Source organism: Pseudophryne corroboree, chromosome 5, assembly GCF_028390025.1.
Source record: "Pseudophryne corroboree isolate aPseCor3 chromosome 5, aPseCor3.hap2, whole genome shotgun sequence".
Lineage (NCBI taxonomy): Eukaryota > Metazoa > Chordata > Amphibia > Anura > Myobatrachidae > Pseudophryne > Pseudophryne corroboree.
The window spans coordinates 649,975,308-649,996,555 of NC_086448.1; the positions used below are offsets into that span (position 1 = coordinate 649,975,308).

Consider the following 21,248-nt stretch of genomic DNA (forward strand, 5'->3'; position numbering starts at 1 on the left):
CACAAGAGTGTAACCATTACCAATAACTGCAGACACAGTATGCACTGGGACGGGCGCACAGCATCCTCTACGGACTAAGAGAAAAGGATTTACCGGTAAGTATTAAAATCCTATTTTCTCATACGTCCTAGAGGATGCTGGGGACTCCGTAAGGACCATGGGGTTTATACGAAAGCTCCAGACCGGGCGGGAGAGAGCGGACGACTCTGCAGCACCGATTGAGCAAACATGAGGTCCCCATCAGCCAGGGTATCAAACTAGTAGAGCTTAGCAAAAGTGTTAGAACCCGACCAAATATCCGCTCGGCAAAGTGGAACCGGCGAGACTCCTCGGGCATCCGCCCAAGAAGAGCCCACCTTCCTAGTAGAATGGGTCACCACCAAATTCGGTAACGGCAATCCAGCCATAGAACGAGCACGCCGAATCGGATCACAGATCTAGCGTGTAACCGACTGCAGAGCCGCAGGCGCCCCAATCACGCTGGGAGCATACCGGACAACAGAGCCTCTGTTTCCCCAATCTGAGCCAAATTGTCGACATAACTATTCAAAACCCTGGCTACATCGAGAGACTTTGAATAAGCCAATGCTTAAGTAACCACAGGCATCAAATAGACCTGTTTCTGCAAAACACCGAAATCACTTTTGGCAGAACTATTAGCCGAGTTCTCAATTCCGCTCTATCCACCTGGAAGATTAAACAGGGGCTCGTGAGACCCAGCCGCTACTTCCGACACCCGCCTTGCGGACGCCAAAGCCAAAAGCATGACCACTCTCCAAGAGAGAAATTCTAACACAACCTTTCATAAAGGTTCCAATCATTGTGACACAAGAAAACGCAACACCACGTCAAGGTCCCACGGTGTCAATGGGGGCACAAATGGAGGTTGGATGTGCAGTACGCCTTCCTCGAAGGTCCGAACTTCCGGAAAGGTCACCAATTCTTTCTTGAAAGAAAATTTATAAGGCCAAAACCGCACTTGAATGGAGCCTAACTTTAGGCCTGCACCCACTCCTGCTTGCAAAGAATGGAGAAGAACGACCCAGCTGAAGCTTCCGTAGTAGCCTTCTTGGATTCACACCAAAACACATATTTTCTCCAAACACGGTGGTAAGGCTTTGCCGTTACTTCTTTTCTAGCCTGAAGAAGAGTGGAAATGACTTCACTGGGAATACCCTTTCTGGCTAGGATATGGCGTTCAACCGCCACACCGTCAAACGCAGCCGCGGTAAGTCTTGATACACGCCCGGACCTTGCTTTAACAGTTCCTCAAGTAGAGGAAGAGGCCAGGGATCTTCTATGAGTAAATCTTGAAGAACTGGATACCAAGCCCTCCTTGTTAGACCGGAACAATGAAGATCGCCTGAACCTTTGTTCTTCTTACGTTTATCACCTTCAGAAAAGTGAAAACGGAGGGGACACATAGAACGACTGAAAACACCCAGGGTGTCACGAGGGCGTCCACTGCTATAGCTTGAGTGTCCCTTGACCTGGAACAACATCCCCGAGGTCTCTTGTTGAGGTGAGACGCCAACATGTCCAATTGAGGCACTCCTCAAAGACTTGTCACTTCTGTGAAAACTTCTCGATGACGACTATGTTTCTCCCGGATGGAGATCGCGTCTGCAGAGGAAATCTATTTCTCCGTCGTTTACATCCGGAACGAAGACTGCTAATATAACGTTTACCAGTTTTTCCACCCAGCGGAAAACTTTTGCGGCTTCTGCCATTGCCGCTTTTCTCCTTGTTTCGCCCTAGCGGCTTACTTACGCCACTGCTGTCGAGTCGTCCGACAGAATTAACACGGGCATATCACGAAGAATATGTTCGTTAAAAATAGCTCTTAATTCAAGAAAACTTATTGTAGACAAGCTTCGCAGCTTGACCTTTTCCTCTGGAAATACTTCCCATGCAAGGACTGCTCCCCAGCCTCGGAGATCTGCATGCATGGACACCAGGATCTAATCCTGTATCCCGAACATTCGTCCCTCTAGGAGGTGAGAACTGAGCAGACACCACAGGAGCGATATCCTGGCCATTAGGGTTATATTCCGGTGCATGTGCAGGTGAGACCCGGACCACATTTCCAACTGGTCCCGTGAAAACCACTCTGGCATTTGACCTGCTCACCGAAAAGGCCTCTTAGGCCGCACCCATCTTCTTCATCAACGGAACATATTGATGGATTGTCACTGCAAATCTGATCCAACTCTGGATCCTCAGACCTCTATCCACAGGAAAACACAGAACCTCAACCGTTCAGTATCTACTCTGATACCCACCTCCGACATCTGCGTCGTTGGGAACAACAGCCTTCCCCTGTGTTGAAGAACAGTCAGAGAGAAACAACGATTTGCACTTGTGTTTTGACCTCGCCTTAATCAGGAGAGTGTCCCAGTACAGAATAACAATGGCTCTCACTAGTGAAAGAATACCATCCTACTGCCATCACTCCGGTGAAATGGCAATGACAGTCCTGGATATCCACCCAGGAATCTGAATGCAGAGAACAACGCATTTAAACCTCTAGTTTCTTTTTTTTTTAAAACAGGGACAGCAGGACAATGTCCTAAACCTGACACACCTTTGGTATGGCGTCACGTACTACCTCCCCTTCCAGAGGGGAAACGGCAAGAACTATTAGTGAGGGAAAACATCTGTAACTCCAGAATGCCCTTTTGGATTCTATAATTAACTCACAGGTCCTAGTCTAATCCTGGACTGACTGAAAAGTAGTAGACGAGTTTTCACCAGAGTGGCCTCCAGCCAGATAGACCCAGCGACATGCGGTGGATGTGGTAGAAACAGAAAACGACATCCGCTTCTGCGAACCTAACAAGGCTGCAGCACTCTTACCTTTTCACTTTCCACTGACTATACCGAAAAGGAAACAAGAACGGTATCGAGCCGGTTAAAACGACTGCATCCCACAAAAGAATGCGTCACCAACCGTTGTGAAGGAGACTAACTCACGAAATTAGATCTACCAGCAGTCTCCGCCAGGATTGACTGAACAGAGGCCTCCCCGAACAGCGGTACACCGTCCCAGGGAAAAACTCCAGTATCTCTCGGAGTCAGCCTCAGCATTTCCCCGGCCACACCTCCTATATACGTACAGCAGCCTGCCGCAATGTTATAGAGAAGAAACAACAGAAGGAACAATCTCTACTCTCTTTAGGTTAAATCTATCGGATGCTTTTCCGAATATACACACTCCCACATGCATGTAATGCAAATAAGCTCAAAGCATAGAAATAATAAGATTTTACTCACCGGTAAATCTATTTCTCGTAGTCCGTAGTGGATGCTGGGAACTCCGTAAGGACCATGGGAATAGCGGCTCCGCAGGAGACTGGGCACAACTAAAGAAAGCTGGTGTGCACTGGCTCCTCCCACCATGACCCTCCTCCAAGCCTCAGTTAGGACACTGTGCCCTTGACGAGCGGACATAATAAGGAAGGATTTTGAATCCCGGGTAAGACTCATACCAGCCACACCAATCACACCGCATAACTCGTGATACTATACCCAGTTAACAGTATGAATATAACTGAGCCTCTCAACAGATGGCTCAACAATAACCCTTTAGTTAGGCAATAACTATATACAAGTATTGCAGACAATCCGCACTTGGGATGGGCGCCCAGCATCCACTACGGACTACGAGAAATAGATTTACCGGTGAGTAAAATCTTATTTTCTCTGACGTCCTAGTGGATGCTGGGAACTCCGTAAGGACCATGGGGATTATACCAAAGCTCCCAAACGGGCAGGAGAGTGCGGATGACTCTGCAGCACCGAATGAGAGAACTCCAGGTCCTCCTCAGCCAGGGTATCAATTTTGTAGAATTTAGCAAACGTGTTTGCCCCTGACCAAGTTGCAGCTCGGCAAAGTTGGAAAGCCGAGACCCCTCGGGCAGCTGCCCAAGATGAGCCCACCTTCCTTGTGGAATGGGCTTTTACAGATTTTGGCTGCGGTAGTCCAGCCGCAGAATGCGCCAGCTGAATTGTGCTACAAATCCAGCGAGCAATAGTCTGCTTAAAAGCAGGAGCACCCAGTTTGCTGGGTGCATACAGGATAAACAGCGAGTCAGTTCTCCTGACTCTAGCCGTCCTGGAAACATAATTTTTCAAGGCCCTGACTACGTCCAGTAACCTGGAATCCTCCAAGTCCCTAGTAGCCGCAGGCACTACAATAGGTTGGTTCAAGTGAAAAGCTGATACCACCTTAGGGAGAAACTGGGGACGAGTCCTCAATTCTGCCCTATCCATATGGAAAATCAGATAAGGACTTTTATATGACAAAGCCGCTATTCTGATACACGCCTGGCCGAAGCCAAGGCCAATAACATGACCACTTTCCGCGTGAGATATTTTAGATCCACGGTTTTTAGTGGCTCACACCAATGTGATTTTAAGAAACTCAACACCACGTTGAGAACCCAAGGTGCCACTGGAGGCACAACCGGGGGCTGAATATGCAGCACTCCTTTTACAATGTCTGAACTTTAGGTACTGAAGCTAGTTCTTTCTGGAAGAAAATCGACAGAGCCGAGATCTGTACCTTAATGGAGCCTAATTTTAGGCCCATAGACACTCCTGCTTGTAGGAAATGCAGAAATCGACCTAGTTGAAATTCCACTGTTGGGGCCTTTTTTGGCCTCACACCAAGCAACATATTTTCGCCATATGCGGTGATAATGTTTTGCAGTTACATCTTTCCTGGCTTGAATCAGCGTAGGAATGACTTCCTCCGGAATGCCCTTTTCCTTTAGGATCCGGCGTTCAACCGCCATGCCGTCAAAACATAGCCGCGGTAAGTCTTGGAACAGACAGGGCCCCTGCTGCCGCAGGTCCTGTCTGAGCGGCAGAGGCCATGGGTCCTCTGATATAATTTCTTGAAGTTCTGGGTACCAAGCTCTTCTTGGCCAATCCGGAACCACGAGTATCGTTCTTACTCCTCGCCTTCCTATTATTCTCAGTACCTTTTGTATGAGAGGCAGAGGGGGGAACACATAAACCGACTGGTACACCCACGGTGTTACCAGAGCGTCCACAGCTATCGCCTGAGGGTCCCTTGACCTGGCGCAATATCTTTTATAGCTTTTTGTTGAGGCGGGACGCCATCATGTCCACCTGTGGCCTTTCCCAATGGTGTACAATCCTTTGGAAGACTACTGGATGAAATCCCCACTCTCCCGGGTGGAGGTCGTGTCTGCTGCGAAGATCTTCTTCCCAGTCGTCCACTCCGGGAATGAACACTGCTGACAGTGTTAACACATGATTTTCCGCCCATCGGAGAATCCTTGTGGCTTCTGCCATCGCCATCCTGCTTCTTGTGCCGCCCCGTTGGTTTACATGGGCGACTGCCGTGATGTTGTCTGATTGGATCAGTACCGGCTGGTTTTGAAGCAGAGGCCTTGCCTGACTCAGGGCATTGTAAATGGCCCTCAGTTCCAGAATATTTATGTGTAGGGAAGTCACCTGACTTGACCAAAGTCCCTGGAAGTTTCTTCCCTGTGTGACTGCCCCCCAGCCTCAAAGGCTGGCATCCATGGTCACTAGGACCTAGTCCTGTATGCCGAACCTGCGGCCCTCTTGAAGATGGGCACTCTGCAGCCACCACAGTAGAGATACCCTGGTCCTTGAAGACAGGGTTATCAGCCGATGCATCTGAAGATGTGATCCGGACCACTTGTCCAACAGGTCCCACTGAAAAGTTCTTGCATGGAACCTACCGAATGGGATTGCTTCGTAGGAAGCTACCATTTTTCCCAGGACTCGCGTGCAATGATGCACCGATACCTGTTTTGGCTTCAGGAGGTCTCTGACTAGAGATGACAGCTCCTTGGCTTTCTCCTCCGGCAGAAACACTTATTTCTGTTCTGTGTCCAGAACCATCCCCAGGAACAGTAGACGTGTCGTAGGAACCAGCTGTGACTTTGGACTGTTTAGAATCCAACCGTGCTGTTGTAGCACTTTCCAAAATAGTGCTACCCCGACTAGCAACTGCTCCTTGGACCTTGCCCTTATAAGGAGATTGTCCAAGTACGGGATAATTAAAACTCCCTTTTTTCGAAGGAGTATCATCATTTCGGCCATTACCTTGGTAAACACCATCGGTGCCATGTACAGTCCAAACGGCAGTGTCTGGACTTGGTAATGGTAATCCTGTACCACAAATCTGAGGTACTCCTGGCGAGGATGGTAAATGGGGACATGCAGGTAAGCATCCTTGATGTCCCAGGATCCCATGTAATCCCCCTCGTCCAGGCTTGCAATAACCGCCCTGAGCGATTCCATCTTGAACTTGAATTTTTTTATGTATGTGTTCAAGGATTTTAAATATAAAATGGGTCACACCGAACCATGCGGTTTCGGTACCCCAAACCGTGTGGAATAGTAACCCCGTCCTTGTTGAAGTAGGGGCACCTTGAGTATTACCTGCTGGGAATACAGCTTATTAATTGCCTCTAGCGCAGCCTCCCTGCCTGAGGGAGTTGTCGGCAAGGCATATTTGAGGAAACGGCGGGGGGGAGACATCACGAATTCCAGCTTGTACCCCTGAAATACTACTTGAATGAAACAGGGATCCACCTGTGAGCGAGCCCACTGATCGCTGAAATTTTTGAGACGGCCCCCCACCGTACCCGGCTACACCTGTGGAGCCCCCGCGTCATGCTGTGGACTCAGAGGAAGCGAGAGAAGAATTTTGATTCTGGGAACAGGCTGACTGGTGCAGCTTTTTCCCTCTTCCCATGTCTCTGTACAGAAAGGAAGCCCCTTTGACCCGCTTGCTTTTCTGAAGCCGAAAGGACTGTACCTGATAATACAGTGCTTTCTTAGTCTGTGAGGAAACCTGAGGTAAAAATATTTCTTCCCAGCTGTTGCTGTGGATACGAGGTCCCAGAGACCATCCCCAAATAATTCCTCACCCTTATAAGGCAGAATCTCTATGCGCCTTTTAAAGTCAGCATCACCTGTCCAGTGACAGGTCTCTAATACCCTCCTGCAGAATGGACATTACATTCATTTTGGATGCCAGCCGGCAAAATATCCCTCTGTGCATCCCTCATATATAAGACGACGTCTTTAATATGTTCTTATGTTTGACAGGGTCACCGACCACGCTGCAGCAGCACGATCTGCAGGTCTCAGTCTAGTACCTGAGTGTGTAAATACAGACTTCAGGATAGCCTCCTGCTTTTTATCAACAGGTACCTTCAAAGTGGCCGTTCCTAAAACGGCAGTGCCACCTTTTTTGACAACCGTGTGAGCGCCTTATCCACCCTAGGGGATATCTCCCAGCGTAACTTATCCTCTGGCGGGAAAGGGTACGCCATCAGTAACTTTTTAGAAATTACCAGTTTCTTATAGGGGGGAACCCACGCTTTTCACACACTTCATTCATTCATCTGATGGGGGAACAAAACACTGCCTACTTTTTCTCCCCAACATAAAAACCCATTTTTAGAGGGTTAATGTCAGAAATGTGTAACACATTTTTTTTATTGCCGGGATCAAGTCACGGATGTTCCTAGTGGATTGTGTATATGTCTCAACCTTGTCGACACTGGAGTCAGACTCCGTGTCGACATCTGTGTCTGCCATCTGAGTGAGCGGGCGTTTTTGAGCCCCTGATGGCCTTTGAGACGCCTGGGCAGGCGCGGACTGAGAAGCCGGCTGTCCCACAGCTGTTACGTCATCCACCCTTTTATGTAAGGAGTTGACACTGTCGGTTAATACCTTTCACCTAACCATCCACTCTGGTGTCGGCCCCACAGGGGGCGACATCACATTTATCGGCATCTGCTCCGTCACCATATAAGCCTCCTCATTAAACATGTCGACACAGCCGTACCGACACACCGCACACACACAGGGAATGCTCTGACTGAGGACAGGACCCCACAAAGCCCTTTGGGGAGACAGAGAGAGAGTATGCCAGCACACACCAGAGCGCTATATAATGTGGGGATTAACACTATAACTGAGTGAAATTTCCCCAATAGCTGCTTGTATATATAATATTGCGCCTAAATTTAGTGCCCCCCCTCTCTTTTTAACCCTTTGAGCCTGAAAACTACAGGGGAGAGCCTGGGGAGCTTTCTTCCAGCTGCACTGTGAAGAGAAAATGGCGCCAGTGTGTCTGAGGGAGATAGCTCCGCCCCTTTTTCGCTGACTTTTCTCCCGCTTTTTTCTGGATTCTGGCAGGGGTATTTACCACATATATAGCCTCTGGGGCTATATATTGTGGTATTTTTGCCAGCCAAGGTGTTTTTATTGCTGCTCAGGGCGCCCCCCCCAAGCGCCCTGCACCCTCAGTGACCGGAGTGTGAAGTGTGTATGAGGAGCAATGGCGCACAGCTGCAGTGCTGTGCGCTACCTTGGTGAAGACTGATGTCTTCTGCCGCCGATTTTCCGGACCTCTTCTTGCTTCTGGCTCTGTAAGGGGGGCGGCGGGGCGGCTCCGGGACCGAACACCAAGGCTGGGCCTGCGATCGATCCCTCTGGAGCTAATGGTGTCCAGTAGCCTAAGAAGCCCAAGCTGGCTGCAAGCAGGCAGGTTCGCTTCTTCTCCCCTTAGTCCCTCGCTGCAGTGAGCCTGTTGCCAGCAGGTCTCACTGAAAATAAAAAACCTAATTCTATACTTTCTTTCTAGAAGCTCAGGAGAGCCCCTAGTGTGCATCCAACCTCGGCCGGGCACAAAATCTAACTGGGGCTTGGAGGAGGGTCATGGTGGGAGGAGCCAGTGCACACCAGGTGACCTAAAGCTTTCTTTAGTTGTGCCCAGTCTCCTGCGGAGCCGCAATTCCCATGGTCCTTAAGGAGTTCCCAGCATCCACTAGGACGTCAGAGAAAAAATATCACTTAGCTTCCTGTATATGATCCTTTGTGGCAGGGCCCCGTGTCGACCAGGAGTTGACTTTCGCAGTATTCTATCCGCGGCGGGAAAAGAATAAACATTCAGACTCCTGGAGAGGATCTGAGACCAACTCGACACAGCCGACCTAGCTTTATCAACAGAGCGACCAGCACATGAGAAGGAATATTATTACTTCAGCATTCATTATAAATCATAAGATAAATATACATAAAGTAATACACAATTACGCAGATATCCAAAATATATATATATATATATATATATATATATATAAGACATACATATAAGCGGATTGTCCGGAACCTTCGTGTCCCTATGACCTTAATGCGTTCTGAATGTGTATGACCATGTACTGAATGCCCCAGTTGTGGATCTACCAGGAAACATTATGGTCGACAGAAAACCTAGTATTCGTCGACAGCAGGGAGTAGTAATCAGGCAAAATAACATTCTAGCAACCCCGAGCGGTCAGCGGAAGTATACATAAATAACTTTCAGAACACTTCCCCACATACACCACCATATCTGTGTTCGAGGTACAGGCACATGGACCTGTACCATACATATAAATATATATATACAGGTAAAAGGCAGTTATATGTTAATTTACACCAAGTAATAACAGTCGGTGCTGACAGGGCCACCCACATACTACTGTGTCCCCCAAACAGAGCTTACTTTTAACAAGCATACAAGTACCTGCTGATACTGCATCTACCAAATCAAGCATCAACAGGTGTCGGCGAAGCCGACAGTGATCCCCACACCTATTTGTGACAGAACACTCACGCATGTCGACACATGTTGACTAAAAAGCTATAGTGGGTATCTGACAGGGAACACACATAGATATATGCACACAAATAATGATTACATGCCCATTATCTAATATAGTGCCATAATTCCTTCTATAAAGCACTAACACACTGTGCCCCCCCTCATGTGCACTATATACACGCTTTTGGCGGGGACATGAAGAAAATGGCGCTTAATCCTTGTGTGAGGGCTAAGCCCCGCCCCTACTCGGCGCGCTTCAGCCCCTCTAAGAAAATAATCTTGTATGCTGGCGGGGGTACCGTATACAGTGCACACGCACTGTATACACGCTTTATTACACCCACAAGAGGTTTATATAGCTGCCCAGGGCGCTCCCCCTGCGTCCTGCACCCTTGCAAAGCCGCTGTGCGAGTGAGCAACGGCGCGCAGCATGGCCGCTGGAGTTATAGTGGCGGGGGATCGTACACGGTGCCCAGGCACCTAATATGCACCTCTCCAGCGGATTTGAACCTCAGTAACTTGCTGCCCAGGGCGCTCCCCCCCAGCGCCCCGCACCCAGTGAATGCCGTTGGTGTGTGGGAGCATGGAACGCAGCGCGACCGCCGCGCTGTACCTCCGTTACTGAAGTCTCCTGCCGTCACTGAAGTCTTCTGTTCTTCACATACTCACCCTGCTTCTTTCTTCTGGCTTCTGTGAGGGGGGTGACGGCGCGGCTCCGGGAACAAGCAGCTAGGCGAACCAAGTGATCGAACCCTCTGGAGCTAATGGTGTCCAGTAGCCTAAGAATCAGAGCCCTTGAACTAAGCAGAAGTAGGTCTGACTTCTCTCCCCTCAGTCCCACGATGCAGGGAGCCTGTAGCCAGCAGGTCTCCCTGAAAATAAAAAACCTAACAATAAAGTATTTTAGAGAAACTCAGTAGAGCTACCCTAGTGTGTGTCCAGTCACTCCTGGGCACAGAGTCTAACTGGAGCAGGGGCATAGAAGGAGGAGCCAGTTCACACCCATTCAAAGTCTTACAGTGTGCCCATGTCTTCTGCGGATCCCATCTTTACCCCATGGTCCTTACGGAGTCCCCAGCATCCTCTAGGACGTATGAGAAAATTGCATACCATAATGAGATATCATGGTGATGGGACCTAAGTCTAGGCACAGAATGCATTTATGTTTCATATACACCTTATACACACAGCCTGAAGGTCATTTTAGCCAATATTTTTAATAACTTTTGCATTAAACAAAGTGTGTGTACATTCACAGAATTCATTTATGTTTCATATAAACCTTATACACACAGCCTGAATGTCATTTAATACAATATAAGTAATAACTTTGTGTATTAAATAAAGTTTGTGTACATTGAGCCATCAGAAAACAAAGGTTTCACTATTTTACTCTCACTCAAAAATTTCCGTATTTCGGAATATTTGGATATGGGATACTCAACCTGTATATGCAAGTTGGCTAGAAATTGGAGTCTATGTAATAAGAGGTTATATGCACTTGAGGCATACTTGCTGACAGATCCGTGGGTGGGTTAGTGGTGCCGCTAACTACGTCACTGCAATCCCAGATGCAATTTGCACCATTGAGTAGTAGCAGGTGGGTACAAGGCTACAACAATAAGATTTGGCATCTGATTCAGGAACCTGGACTGCCCATCTGGGAGTCTGGAAGGGCTCTCCAAAGCTTGGGAACTTCTAAGACATCCCAGAAAAGTTGGCAAGTATGCATTCAGAGGATGTGGGATAGGATGCTTTGTCAATGCATTATTAGGGAGAGAGCAATGAGAAGGGGAATATGTGCAACCACTTACCAGCCTGTCAAAATGTCAGCGCTGGCGGATGTGCGCGCCCAAACGGAACAACACTTAAATTGCTCCATCGGGTGCCATCTACTGGTTGCTGGTGCGCAAAATACTTGAATTCTCCCCAGGGAGGTGAGGAGCAGCATTAGCCTTTTGTTATATAGGACACAGAGGATCTGTACAGTACACTGCACATTAGCATACAAGCGCATAGAGCTTAAAATTGTTTACTGTTAAACTAGAAACACGGTCTTGCAACAACAGACGCATGTTTATACACATATCACATGTTCAAATATTCGTATTATCTTTATATAAAGACATAAAAACATTGTTCATTATTTTGTTCTGCATTCCAAAAAGTGCATTGCAGAGTCACAGAGAAGCGCTGCCTGCCGGGGAGTGGTCGCTATGTAGTCCCAGCGAGCAACTGCTGCTAACACGGGATAAGTCAGGTACTAAAAAGAGTCAGCTTCCATGAAGGCGATGGGAGAATTAGCTTCTGGGAGAACAAAAGTTTTGCAATCTGTGAACTCCGCTATCCCGGAGACCTATACAGTATGTTCATGGACTTACCCACAGTGGAGATGTAGGAGGGGATCGTGTTGTCCGTGTACCGGCTAACAATGCACGTCTTCCCAACGTTAGAGTCCCCAGCCATCACCAGCTTAGTCAGGAGTTTCTTATCTGCTGCCAGTGCCATCCTCTCTGGTGGGCACAGTGATCCGTGCAGCCGGTGCTACTGTCCAGACTGATGTTGCTGGAGTCTAGCAGGGAGCAGGGCGGCCACTCTCAGCTGTCATGTCCGCACGCCCCGTGCTTCCGCATAGTTATTGCGAGAGTTGCAAAACGTTCTTCCTCAAGACACACGTGTGCGACTGTGACTGTGTCTGTGTGTGACTGTATATCTGCATACCTGTGTTTGTGACAGTATATCTGTATATGAGCTGATCCTGTCTGGCGTTCCAGCAACTGGTCCGGTCCGGTTTTCACCAAATATCCTGTTATGTGTGTATGTAAATATGTGTGATTGTATGTGTGCATACTGTACCATACCCTCCAACATTTTACACATAAAAATCAGTACACATTAGAAAGGGGGCGTGGTCACGGGTAAAGGGGACGTGGTCACGCCCCTTTTCCTATACTTTCAATGGAAGTCTGGAGAGACAAGGGCTCTCATTCCGAGTTGTTCGCTCGCTAGCTGCTTTAAGCAGCATTGCACACGCTAAGCCGCCGCCCTCAGGGAGTGTATCTTAGCATAGCAGAATTGCGAACGAAAGATTAGCAGAATTGCGAATAGAAATTTCTTAGCAGTTTCTGAGTAGCTCCAGACTTACTCAGCCACTGCGATCAGTTCAGTCAGTTTCGTTCCTGGTTTGACGTCACAAACACACCCAGCGTTCGCCCAGACACTCCCCCGTTTCTTCAGACACTCCCGCGTTTTTCCCAGAAACGCCAGCGTTTTTTCGCACACGCCCAGGAAACGGCCAGTTTCCGCCCAGAAACACCCACTTCCTGTCAATCACAGTACGATCACCAGAACGATGAAAAATCCTCGTTATGCCGTGAGTAAAATACCCAACTTTTGCGTAAAATAACTAAGCGCATGCGCTCTGCGAACCTTGCGCATGCGCAGTAAGCGACTAATCGCAATATAGCGAAAATCGGCAACGAGCGAACAACTCGGAATGACCCCCAGAAATCGGTACAGACCATAAAAAAAAGGTACTGTAGCTATTAGAAAGGTACAGTTGGAGGGTATGCTGTACGTGTATGTGACTATGTCTGTGTGTGACTGTATGAGTGTCTGTGTGTGTGTATATGTGTGTAAGTGTGTATGACTATATATGTGCATATACGTGTGTATGTGACAGTGACTGTATATGTGTGTCTGCATCTGTGTGTCTACGTATGTGTGACTGTACATGTGTGTGTGTCTCTGCCGTAACTAGGCATTTTAGCACTGTGTGCAAGAAACGGCATTGGCTCCCCCCCCCCATGCAAGATAGGGGCAGTTTGCGCCGTAGGCGCGTAAAAAAATATATAGGGGCGTGGCTTCATGGGAAGGGGTGTGGCCACAAAATAATACCAATTCATACTACGGTGCACAGTAGTCTCCATTATTCAAATTACACTGCACAGTATCGCCACTACACCAGGTAGAGCCCCTTTTACACATTACGGCAGCCAGTCCCCCTTTTTGCACATTACGGCAGACAGCGTCCCCTTTTTACACATTATGGCAGACAGCGTCCCCCTTTTTACACATTACGGCAGACAGAGTGGGTCTAACGGCGAGGGTCTAGCCTGCCAAAGCTGTCACTCACCTCACCAACGGCAGTGTATTGGTTACTCCCCTGCTCCGTGTCTCTAACAGAAATAGAAGGAGTTAAGGGTATCAGAGAGCAAGTAACTAGACGTGCGCCACACAGGCAGCCTAACAGGCATCCTAGGCGTCAGCGCTAACATGCCGTGCGCTTGTTTATGAGTGAATGACTCACCCTGTGTGGCACCCATCTCCTGACCGGCTCTATTTCTGTTAGAGACCAGGAGCAGGGCTGTCGGCATTATGCGGAGGAGAGTCAGTGGCGTCATTAGTAAGGATTGCAGCCCTTTTATTCGTAAAAAGATTCAGTATAGCACTTATCAGTGGCGAAGCCCCAGCAAACAATACCAATGCACCATTTTTATGTTTTTCTATTAGTACTAGGTGATTCATCGTGCCCTACGGCGAATGGGGTCTGTAGATGCTGCGGGTGGGGTGGCTGCAGGGGAACCGTGAATGGGGGTGGGGGTCCACTGGTAGTGTGTATGGGGGATGGGGTGGTTGCAGAAGGGGTGCTACGGATGGGGGAGGTGGTCCAGAGGTGTGGTGGGAGGGGCAGGTGCAGGAGGGTCGCGGATGGGGGAGGGTGTCTATAGATACTGCAGATTTGGGGGGGTGCGGATGGGGGAGGTGGGCGGAGCTGCTGTGGTTGGTGGAGTGTGGGGTGCTGCGGGGGTGTGTGTGTGGGGGGGTGGCTGCAGGGGGGTATGTTTGGGCGAGGTGTGAGTGCGGGGGGGGGGCGTGCGTTTGGCTGTGGGGTTCCTGAGGTGCTGCGGTGGGGGAGGGGTTCTGCAGATGGGGACTGTAGATGCTGTGGGTGGGGGAGGGGTGGCTGCCGGGGGACTGTGGGTGGGAGGAGGGGGTCCGCTGGTAGTGTGGGTGGGGGAGGTGCGGTGGTGGAGAGGTGGTTGCAGGGGGGGTGCTGCGGATGGTGGAGGGGGTTCAGAGGTGCTGCGGGTAGTGGATGGGCAGGTGCGGGAGGGCTGCGGATGGGGGAGGGTGTCTGTAGATGCTGCGGGTGGGGGGGTTCGGATGGGGGAGGTAGCCAAAGCTGCTGTGGTTGGTGGAGTGGCAGGTGCTGCGGGTGGGGGATGGGTTGTTGCGGGTTTATGGGAGGTGGGGGGGTGGCAGCAGGTGTGCTGTGGGTGGAGAAGAGGCAGCTGCAGGTGTGCCACTGGTGGCGGAGGGCAGGGTGCGGGGGTGCTGCGGGCGGGGGAGGGTCTGTTGCGGTGGTGCCGCTGGTGTGGGAAGGTCCAGGTGCGTGGGTGCCGCGGGTAGGGGAGTGGCGGACCAGGACGGAAAGAGACGCAGCAGCGTGTGGTCAGGCAGGGAGGGCGACCTCTGTGTCTTATGTTTGTCTGCTTCTCAGCAACTATATTTCAAGTGCTCACCAGTCACCAGAAAGTTACGGGATCCTGGCCTGCATCCAGCCAGCCAGATCTGTGACTCTATGACTCTGACTCCACCCAGCGTTAGGAAATGAGTCACAGAGTCACAGATCTGGGCAAATATACAGGAGACTAGTGCATAAGTTCCATGCCCTGCAGTTTCCTGCCTGGTGTGAGGAGGGTGGGGAGGGGTTAGACACTGACTAGCGATTTGTTGTAGCTGCAGAACACCAATCGGAAATCGTGTGTCCCAGCCTCCGCTCTAGACAGCACTTCACGTTCTCCCCTCTGGCTACCATTGCCGATCCCTCCCCCTAACGTTATCATCATTACTGCTGCCAGAAGCCCCAAGATGAGGAAAGAATGGGCAGAGGGGTGACGCTGCAGATGGTGATGTCTACTGCATCCGAAAGGCGAGAGTGCGCCACTGTGGTGCCAGGTTATAACTCTGCTCCTGCGGGCACACACACAGTGACACCCCCCCAGTGATGTGTGTACATGAGTTGTCACCACTTCCGCCGCTGGTCACATCCACTAGGGCTCACCTAGTTTAAGAGTTACCGCAGGACTAGGTTCAAGCTCAGCACACTGCCATAGAGAATCAGTACAGTATCAGTGGGCGGGATGTACTAATGTACATCGCCGCCCTGCGCCACGATGCTGATCGCATATGTACTAACATATGCGATCAGCATTGCGGAGGACAGCTCTTCCGATAAGAGCTGTCCTCCGCGATGCGCAGCGGCAGCCTGACTTCCGGGATTTGGCCCCAGGAGTCAGTCTGCGCATGCGCGGGGTGACGGGGGCGGCCGCAGTGCATGCTGGGAGGGATCCGATCGGATCCCTCACACAGCGCCGCGGAGAGAAGCCCATAGGCTTCTATGGACGTACGGCCCCGCCGCGGCGCTGTCCTGCCGGCCAGGGGTTAGTACATCAGGAAAATGCGGTAAACAGGGAGTTTACCGCATTTTCAGCATAGTACATCCCGCCCAGTGTCTCTACAATGTTGCTCACTATGTCTCTGCCCCCGGAGTCCACCCCACTACACTTCCCCCTTTTCTCCTTCCTCAGCTTCTTTACTAGCAGTGAGGGGACTTTTGTCAGGCACACATGACCCAGGAAAAACGCTGCAGGCACAGCACAATGGGGGTATTTCTGAGTTGATCGCAGTAGGAATTTTGTTAGCAGTTGGGCAAAACCATGTGCAGTGCAGGGGAGGCAGATATAACATGTGCAGAGAGAGTTAGATTTGGGTGGGGTGTGCTCAATCTGCAATCTAAATTGCAGTGTAAAAATAAAGCAGCCAGTATTTACCCTGCACAGAAACAAAATAACCCACCCAAATCTAACTCTCTCTGCACATGTTATATCTGCCTCCCCTGCAGTGCACATGGTTTTGCCCAACTGCTAACAAAATTCCTGCTGCTATCAACTCAGAATTACCCCCAATAAGTTGTACAAGAATATTACTCACTGTGTCTGCTTCTCTCTATCCCCTCCCTGCTGCCTCACGTCTCCCTATCTCCTCCCTGCCGCCCTGCGTCTCCCTATCCCCTCACTGCTATGCATTGTCCTTGGTCCCGGACAGAATTGAGGACAATTATGTCTGAATTTCCCGATCCCAGAAAGGATCTAGCCGCATGTCAGAGCAGAGCCGGCCCTAACCAATATGATGCCCTAGGCAAGATTTTGGCTGGTGCCCCCTAGCACCACTACTGGTTCTGCCTCTGACCTTGCACCTCTTTCCCAGCACCATCACCCCTCATCCATAGCAGTCCTTGTACCCCCTATATTTTAAATAGGAACAGTTCGCACATTTGACGTACAGCCCAAAAAGGGGCATCTTCTTGCTGGGAAGGGGCATGGCCACACAATAGTAACCCCAATTCCAATTACGCCACACAGTACTGCAACTTTATTCACATTTTATCTTGCGATAGTGTCCATAATTCATATTACATCCCACAGTAGTATCACTTTACCTTATAAACGTTACTCCTCACAGTAGAGCCCCTTATTCACATTACATCACACTGAATTGCTCCTTATTCACATTACACCACACCTTATTGCTCTTTAGTCACATTAGACGACACAGTAGTGCCCTTTCTATATGCAACGCCACATAGTAGAGCACCTTATACACATAATGCCACACATTAGTAATGCATTTATACACAATTCCACACAGTAATGCCCCTTACACATATGAGACACATAAATGTCCTTATAAACATAATGCGCCTTACACATTGACAACCTTTATTAATGTCCTTTTACACATAATGTACCTTACACATATGTGCACATTATTAATGCCCTTATACATATAATGACACACATAGTGCCCCCTACACATTTGCTGCACATTATTAGTGCCCCTATACACATAATGACACACAGACAGTAGTACCCTGTTACACATATGCTGCACATTATTAATGCCCTTATACACATAATGACACACATAGTGGCCCTTTACACATATGTTGCACATTATTAATGCATTTTTACATGACACACATAATGCTCCTTACACATATTACGAACACTACTGCACTTCCAACCCACTCACGTGCACACAGCACTCACACTTCCACTAACACTGTGACCTCTGCCTCTGCTTGGATACAGATGTGTCCTCACAAATCTTGCATCAATGCTAACATCGGGCACCTTTTTTTTTAATGAAAATTCATCTTATTTGCATTGCTATGTGGCTAGGATGCACAAGCAGCTTTTGCTGATTAAACTGATATGCAGCATGCCTATATACTGTGTGAGACTGTGGCTGTATCTGCATATGAAATGCTACATACAGAATATAGGCATGCTGCATATCATTTTAATCAGCAGAAGCTGCTGATGCCCCTAGGTATATCAAATGCCCTAGGCAATTGCCTAGTTTGCCTATGCCTATGGCCGGCTCTGTGTCAGAGGTTTATTAAAGAATTAGGTAATGCCACCGAACCCACAAAGATTGGCGAACAGTGCTACGGGGCATGTTTACCCTCCAATGTTGACCCCGCAAAATTCATTACTGATTGTAAATTAGACGTAGAAGTACCTCTCACTGATGAATACACTCAGGAGAATGTACGACAGATCAATCTGCAATTAGGAGTATATTTCCCTACTGTTGTCAAATGGAATAAAATCTTTTCCATAAGACAAAAAGAAGGTGAAACGGCATCTGAATATTTCCATCGAGCACTGCAGGAAATGGCTAGATACACTGAGGTCGAGGACATTAAGGAAAATGTACATCACAGGGAGGTAGCTGTGTCAGTATTAATGGACAGGTTAAAAGACACACTAAGAACCAGGGTACAAACCTCTCTACCTAACTGGAGAGGTATCTCGGTGGCTGCATTAAGAGAGTCCGCTATCGAGCACGATCGGAACATCATTAAGCACAGGGAGTCACAGGGGGATAAGCTGATGATAGTAAGTATAAGTGGCCTTACAACCAAACCACATCAGCCAAAACCCCAGACCCCTGATGGTAAGTCGCATGTAGTAGTATGTTATAACTGCCAGAGGGAAGGACATTTTGCACGGAACTGTAATTATAAAGGCACACATAAGGTATATCGACCCCCTAGACCAGGATATGAACCACATTATAACACACATAATAGGGATCAGGGATCGCATAGGAGGAGTTATGAGCCGCATGCAGGGGAAACAAGGAGGTACCCACCTAGGAGGGACTGGCAGACCTCTGAAAATTCTCAGCTACCCCCTCACATATTGTAGCTGCCAGCGCGCTGCGGGAGGGTCACAATATACAATAGGGGTTAGGCCACACCTGTAGTCTGCAGCCAGTGAAGTTGATTGCTAGCCTAGGTAGTGAACCTGAGGTCACAGTTGATGTAGCTGGTAGATCACTACGTTTTCTTGTAGATACAGGGGCGGCCAGGTCAGTGTTAAATTCAACGGTAGGTATGAAAACCACGGGTAAAACAATTTCAACAATGGGAGTAACAGGAATAGTGCAACAGTACCCTTTGAGTAGACCAGCGGAGATTATGATAGGGCCTTTGCAGACCAAGCATTCCTTTTGCTGGCTGCATCGGCTCCGACTAATCTACTTGGGAGAGATTTATTGTGTAAAATGAGGTGTGTCATATATTGTACTCCTGAGGGTGTCTTCTTGGATATACCCGAGAATCACGTTCAGGAAGTGCAGGATATGTTAGACACCCCACAAAGGTTAATGTCACACTCTGCTGTTATAGACAGGTGTCCATCCAAGGTAGAGGAAATGATCTCCCAGATACCGGAATCCCTCTGGACCAAAGATGGACAAGACATTGGATTGATGGCAAATGTAGCTCCTGTAGTAGTGCAAGTAAAAGATGGTAGGATAGCTCCAAAAATCCCACAGTATCCTCTGAAGCTAGAGGTGGAATTAGGAGTGTACCCAGTCATAGAGCGCTTGCTACAACAGGGCATCCTAGTTAGGACGTCCAGCACTGCCAATAGTCCCATCTTCCCTGTGAAAAAGAGTGGGGGGAGGGGTTACAGGCTAGTGCAGGATCTAAGGGGGATAAACAAGATAGTTGAGAGACAATTCCCCGTAGTGCCAAATCCAGCTGTCATTCTCATGCAAATTCCCCCTACTGCAAAATTTTTCACTGTCATTGACCTCTGTTCTGCTTTCTTTTCCGTCCCTCTGCACCCTGACAGCCAATACCTGTTTGCATTCACATACAGGGGAGTACAGTACACCTGGACTCGCCTACCCCAAGGTTTCATTGACAGCCTAAGTATTTTCTCCCAGGCTTTGCATAACTGTTTACAATCCTTTCAACCTGAGAGCGGATCAGTATTAATACAGTATGTAGATGACTTACTGCTGTGTTCTGATTCACTCGAATCGTCCTTGAAAGACACGAAACAGCTTCTGTTTCACCTTTCTAATACGGGACACAAGGTTTCAAAGGATAAGTTGCAGTTGTGCCAGACCAAGGTAAAATATTTAGGACATTGCTTGACACAAGGACTTAGACACCTCACCGCTGATAGAATACAGGCGATTCGCGACATGACTCTGCCACAAACCCAGCAACAAATCCGCACTTTTCTTGGAATGTGTGGGTACTGCCGAAACTGGATCCCAGGGTTCTCCATACTGACTTTACCTTTGCAAGAAATGGTCTCCTCGAACAAACCAGATCGGATCTCTCACACAGATGAGTCCGAACTGGCATTTGAGAGACTCAAACAGTGCCTATCACAGGCACCTGCATTAGGCATGCCAGATTATGGGAAACCCTTTGAATTGTACGGTACGGAAAGTGCTGGGTGCGCGGCAGGTGTCCTAACCCAGAGACATGGTGATGCCAGCAGGCCGGTAGCTTACTACAGTGCACAGTTGGACACTGTAGCGCGGTCTCTCCCCACATGCTTGCGAAGTGTTGCAGCGATAGCGTTGCTAGTGAGTAAAAGCGAAGACGTAGTGTTAGGACACAACTTGACCATCCATATACCTCATGCAGTGTCAGCCTTACTGAACTCTGCCCAAACCAGACATGTCTCATCTGCACGGTTTACAAGGTGGGAATTAGCACTAATGGCCCCTGTAAACATCACCATAAAGAGATGCAGCGCACTAAATCCTGCAACTTATCTGCCAGGTGTGCCTGGACAGGCACAAAGGGTGGAGGATGAGAATGATGGTGAAGGAGGATTTAGTACAGACACTGACACACATGATTGTATGGAATATCTGAACCAAACTTTCACTGCAAGACCCGACATTAGTGACAACCCACTGGAAGGCGTAGATTTTACTTTTTACACTGACGGTAGTTGCCACAGACAGACGGACTCGGGAGACTTGTGTACTGGATACGCAGTCGTAGATGACAGAGGTATCATAGAAGCTGAGCCCCTGGGCCCACCGCACTCAGCACAAGTTGCTGAGCTGGTCACTCTAACCAGAGCGTGTGAATTGGCCAAGGGAAAGTCAGCCAATATATATACAGATTCTAGTTATGCCTTTGGAGTAGTGCATTATTTCGGGGCCCTATGGCACCTCAGAAATTTCATGATGG

General features: G+C 48.9%; 1 protein-coding gene across 1 annotated transcript in view; it reads right to left on the reverse strand.

Annotated features, from left to right (window-relative positions):
* Window positions 1-12,478, reverse strand: part of LOC134929290 (ras-related protein Rab-10-like) — a 171,017-nt gene extending 158,539 nt beyond the window's left edge. The window contains exon 1 of the mRNA XM_063924988.1: window positions 12,046-12,478. Within this exon, the coding sequence (XP_063781058.1) occupies window positions 12,046-12,172 (127 nt within the window). The 5' untranslated portion in view covers window positions 12,173-12,478. The remainder of the gene's footprint in view (window positions 1-12,045) is intronic.
* Window positions 12,479-21,248: the final 8,770 nt, after the last annotated feature.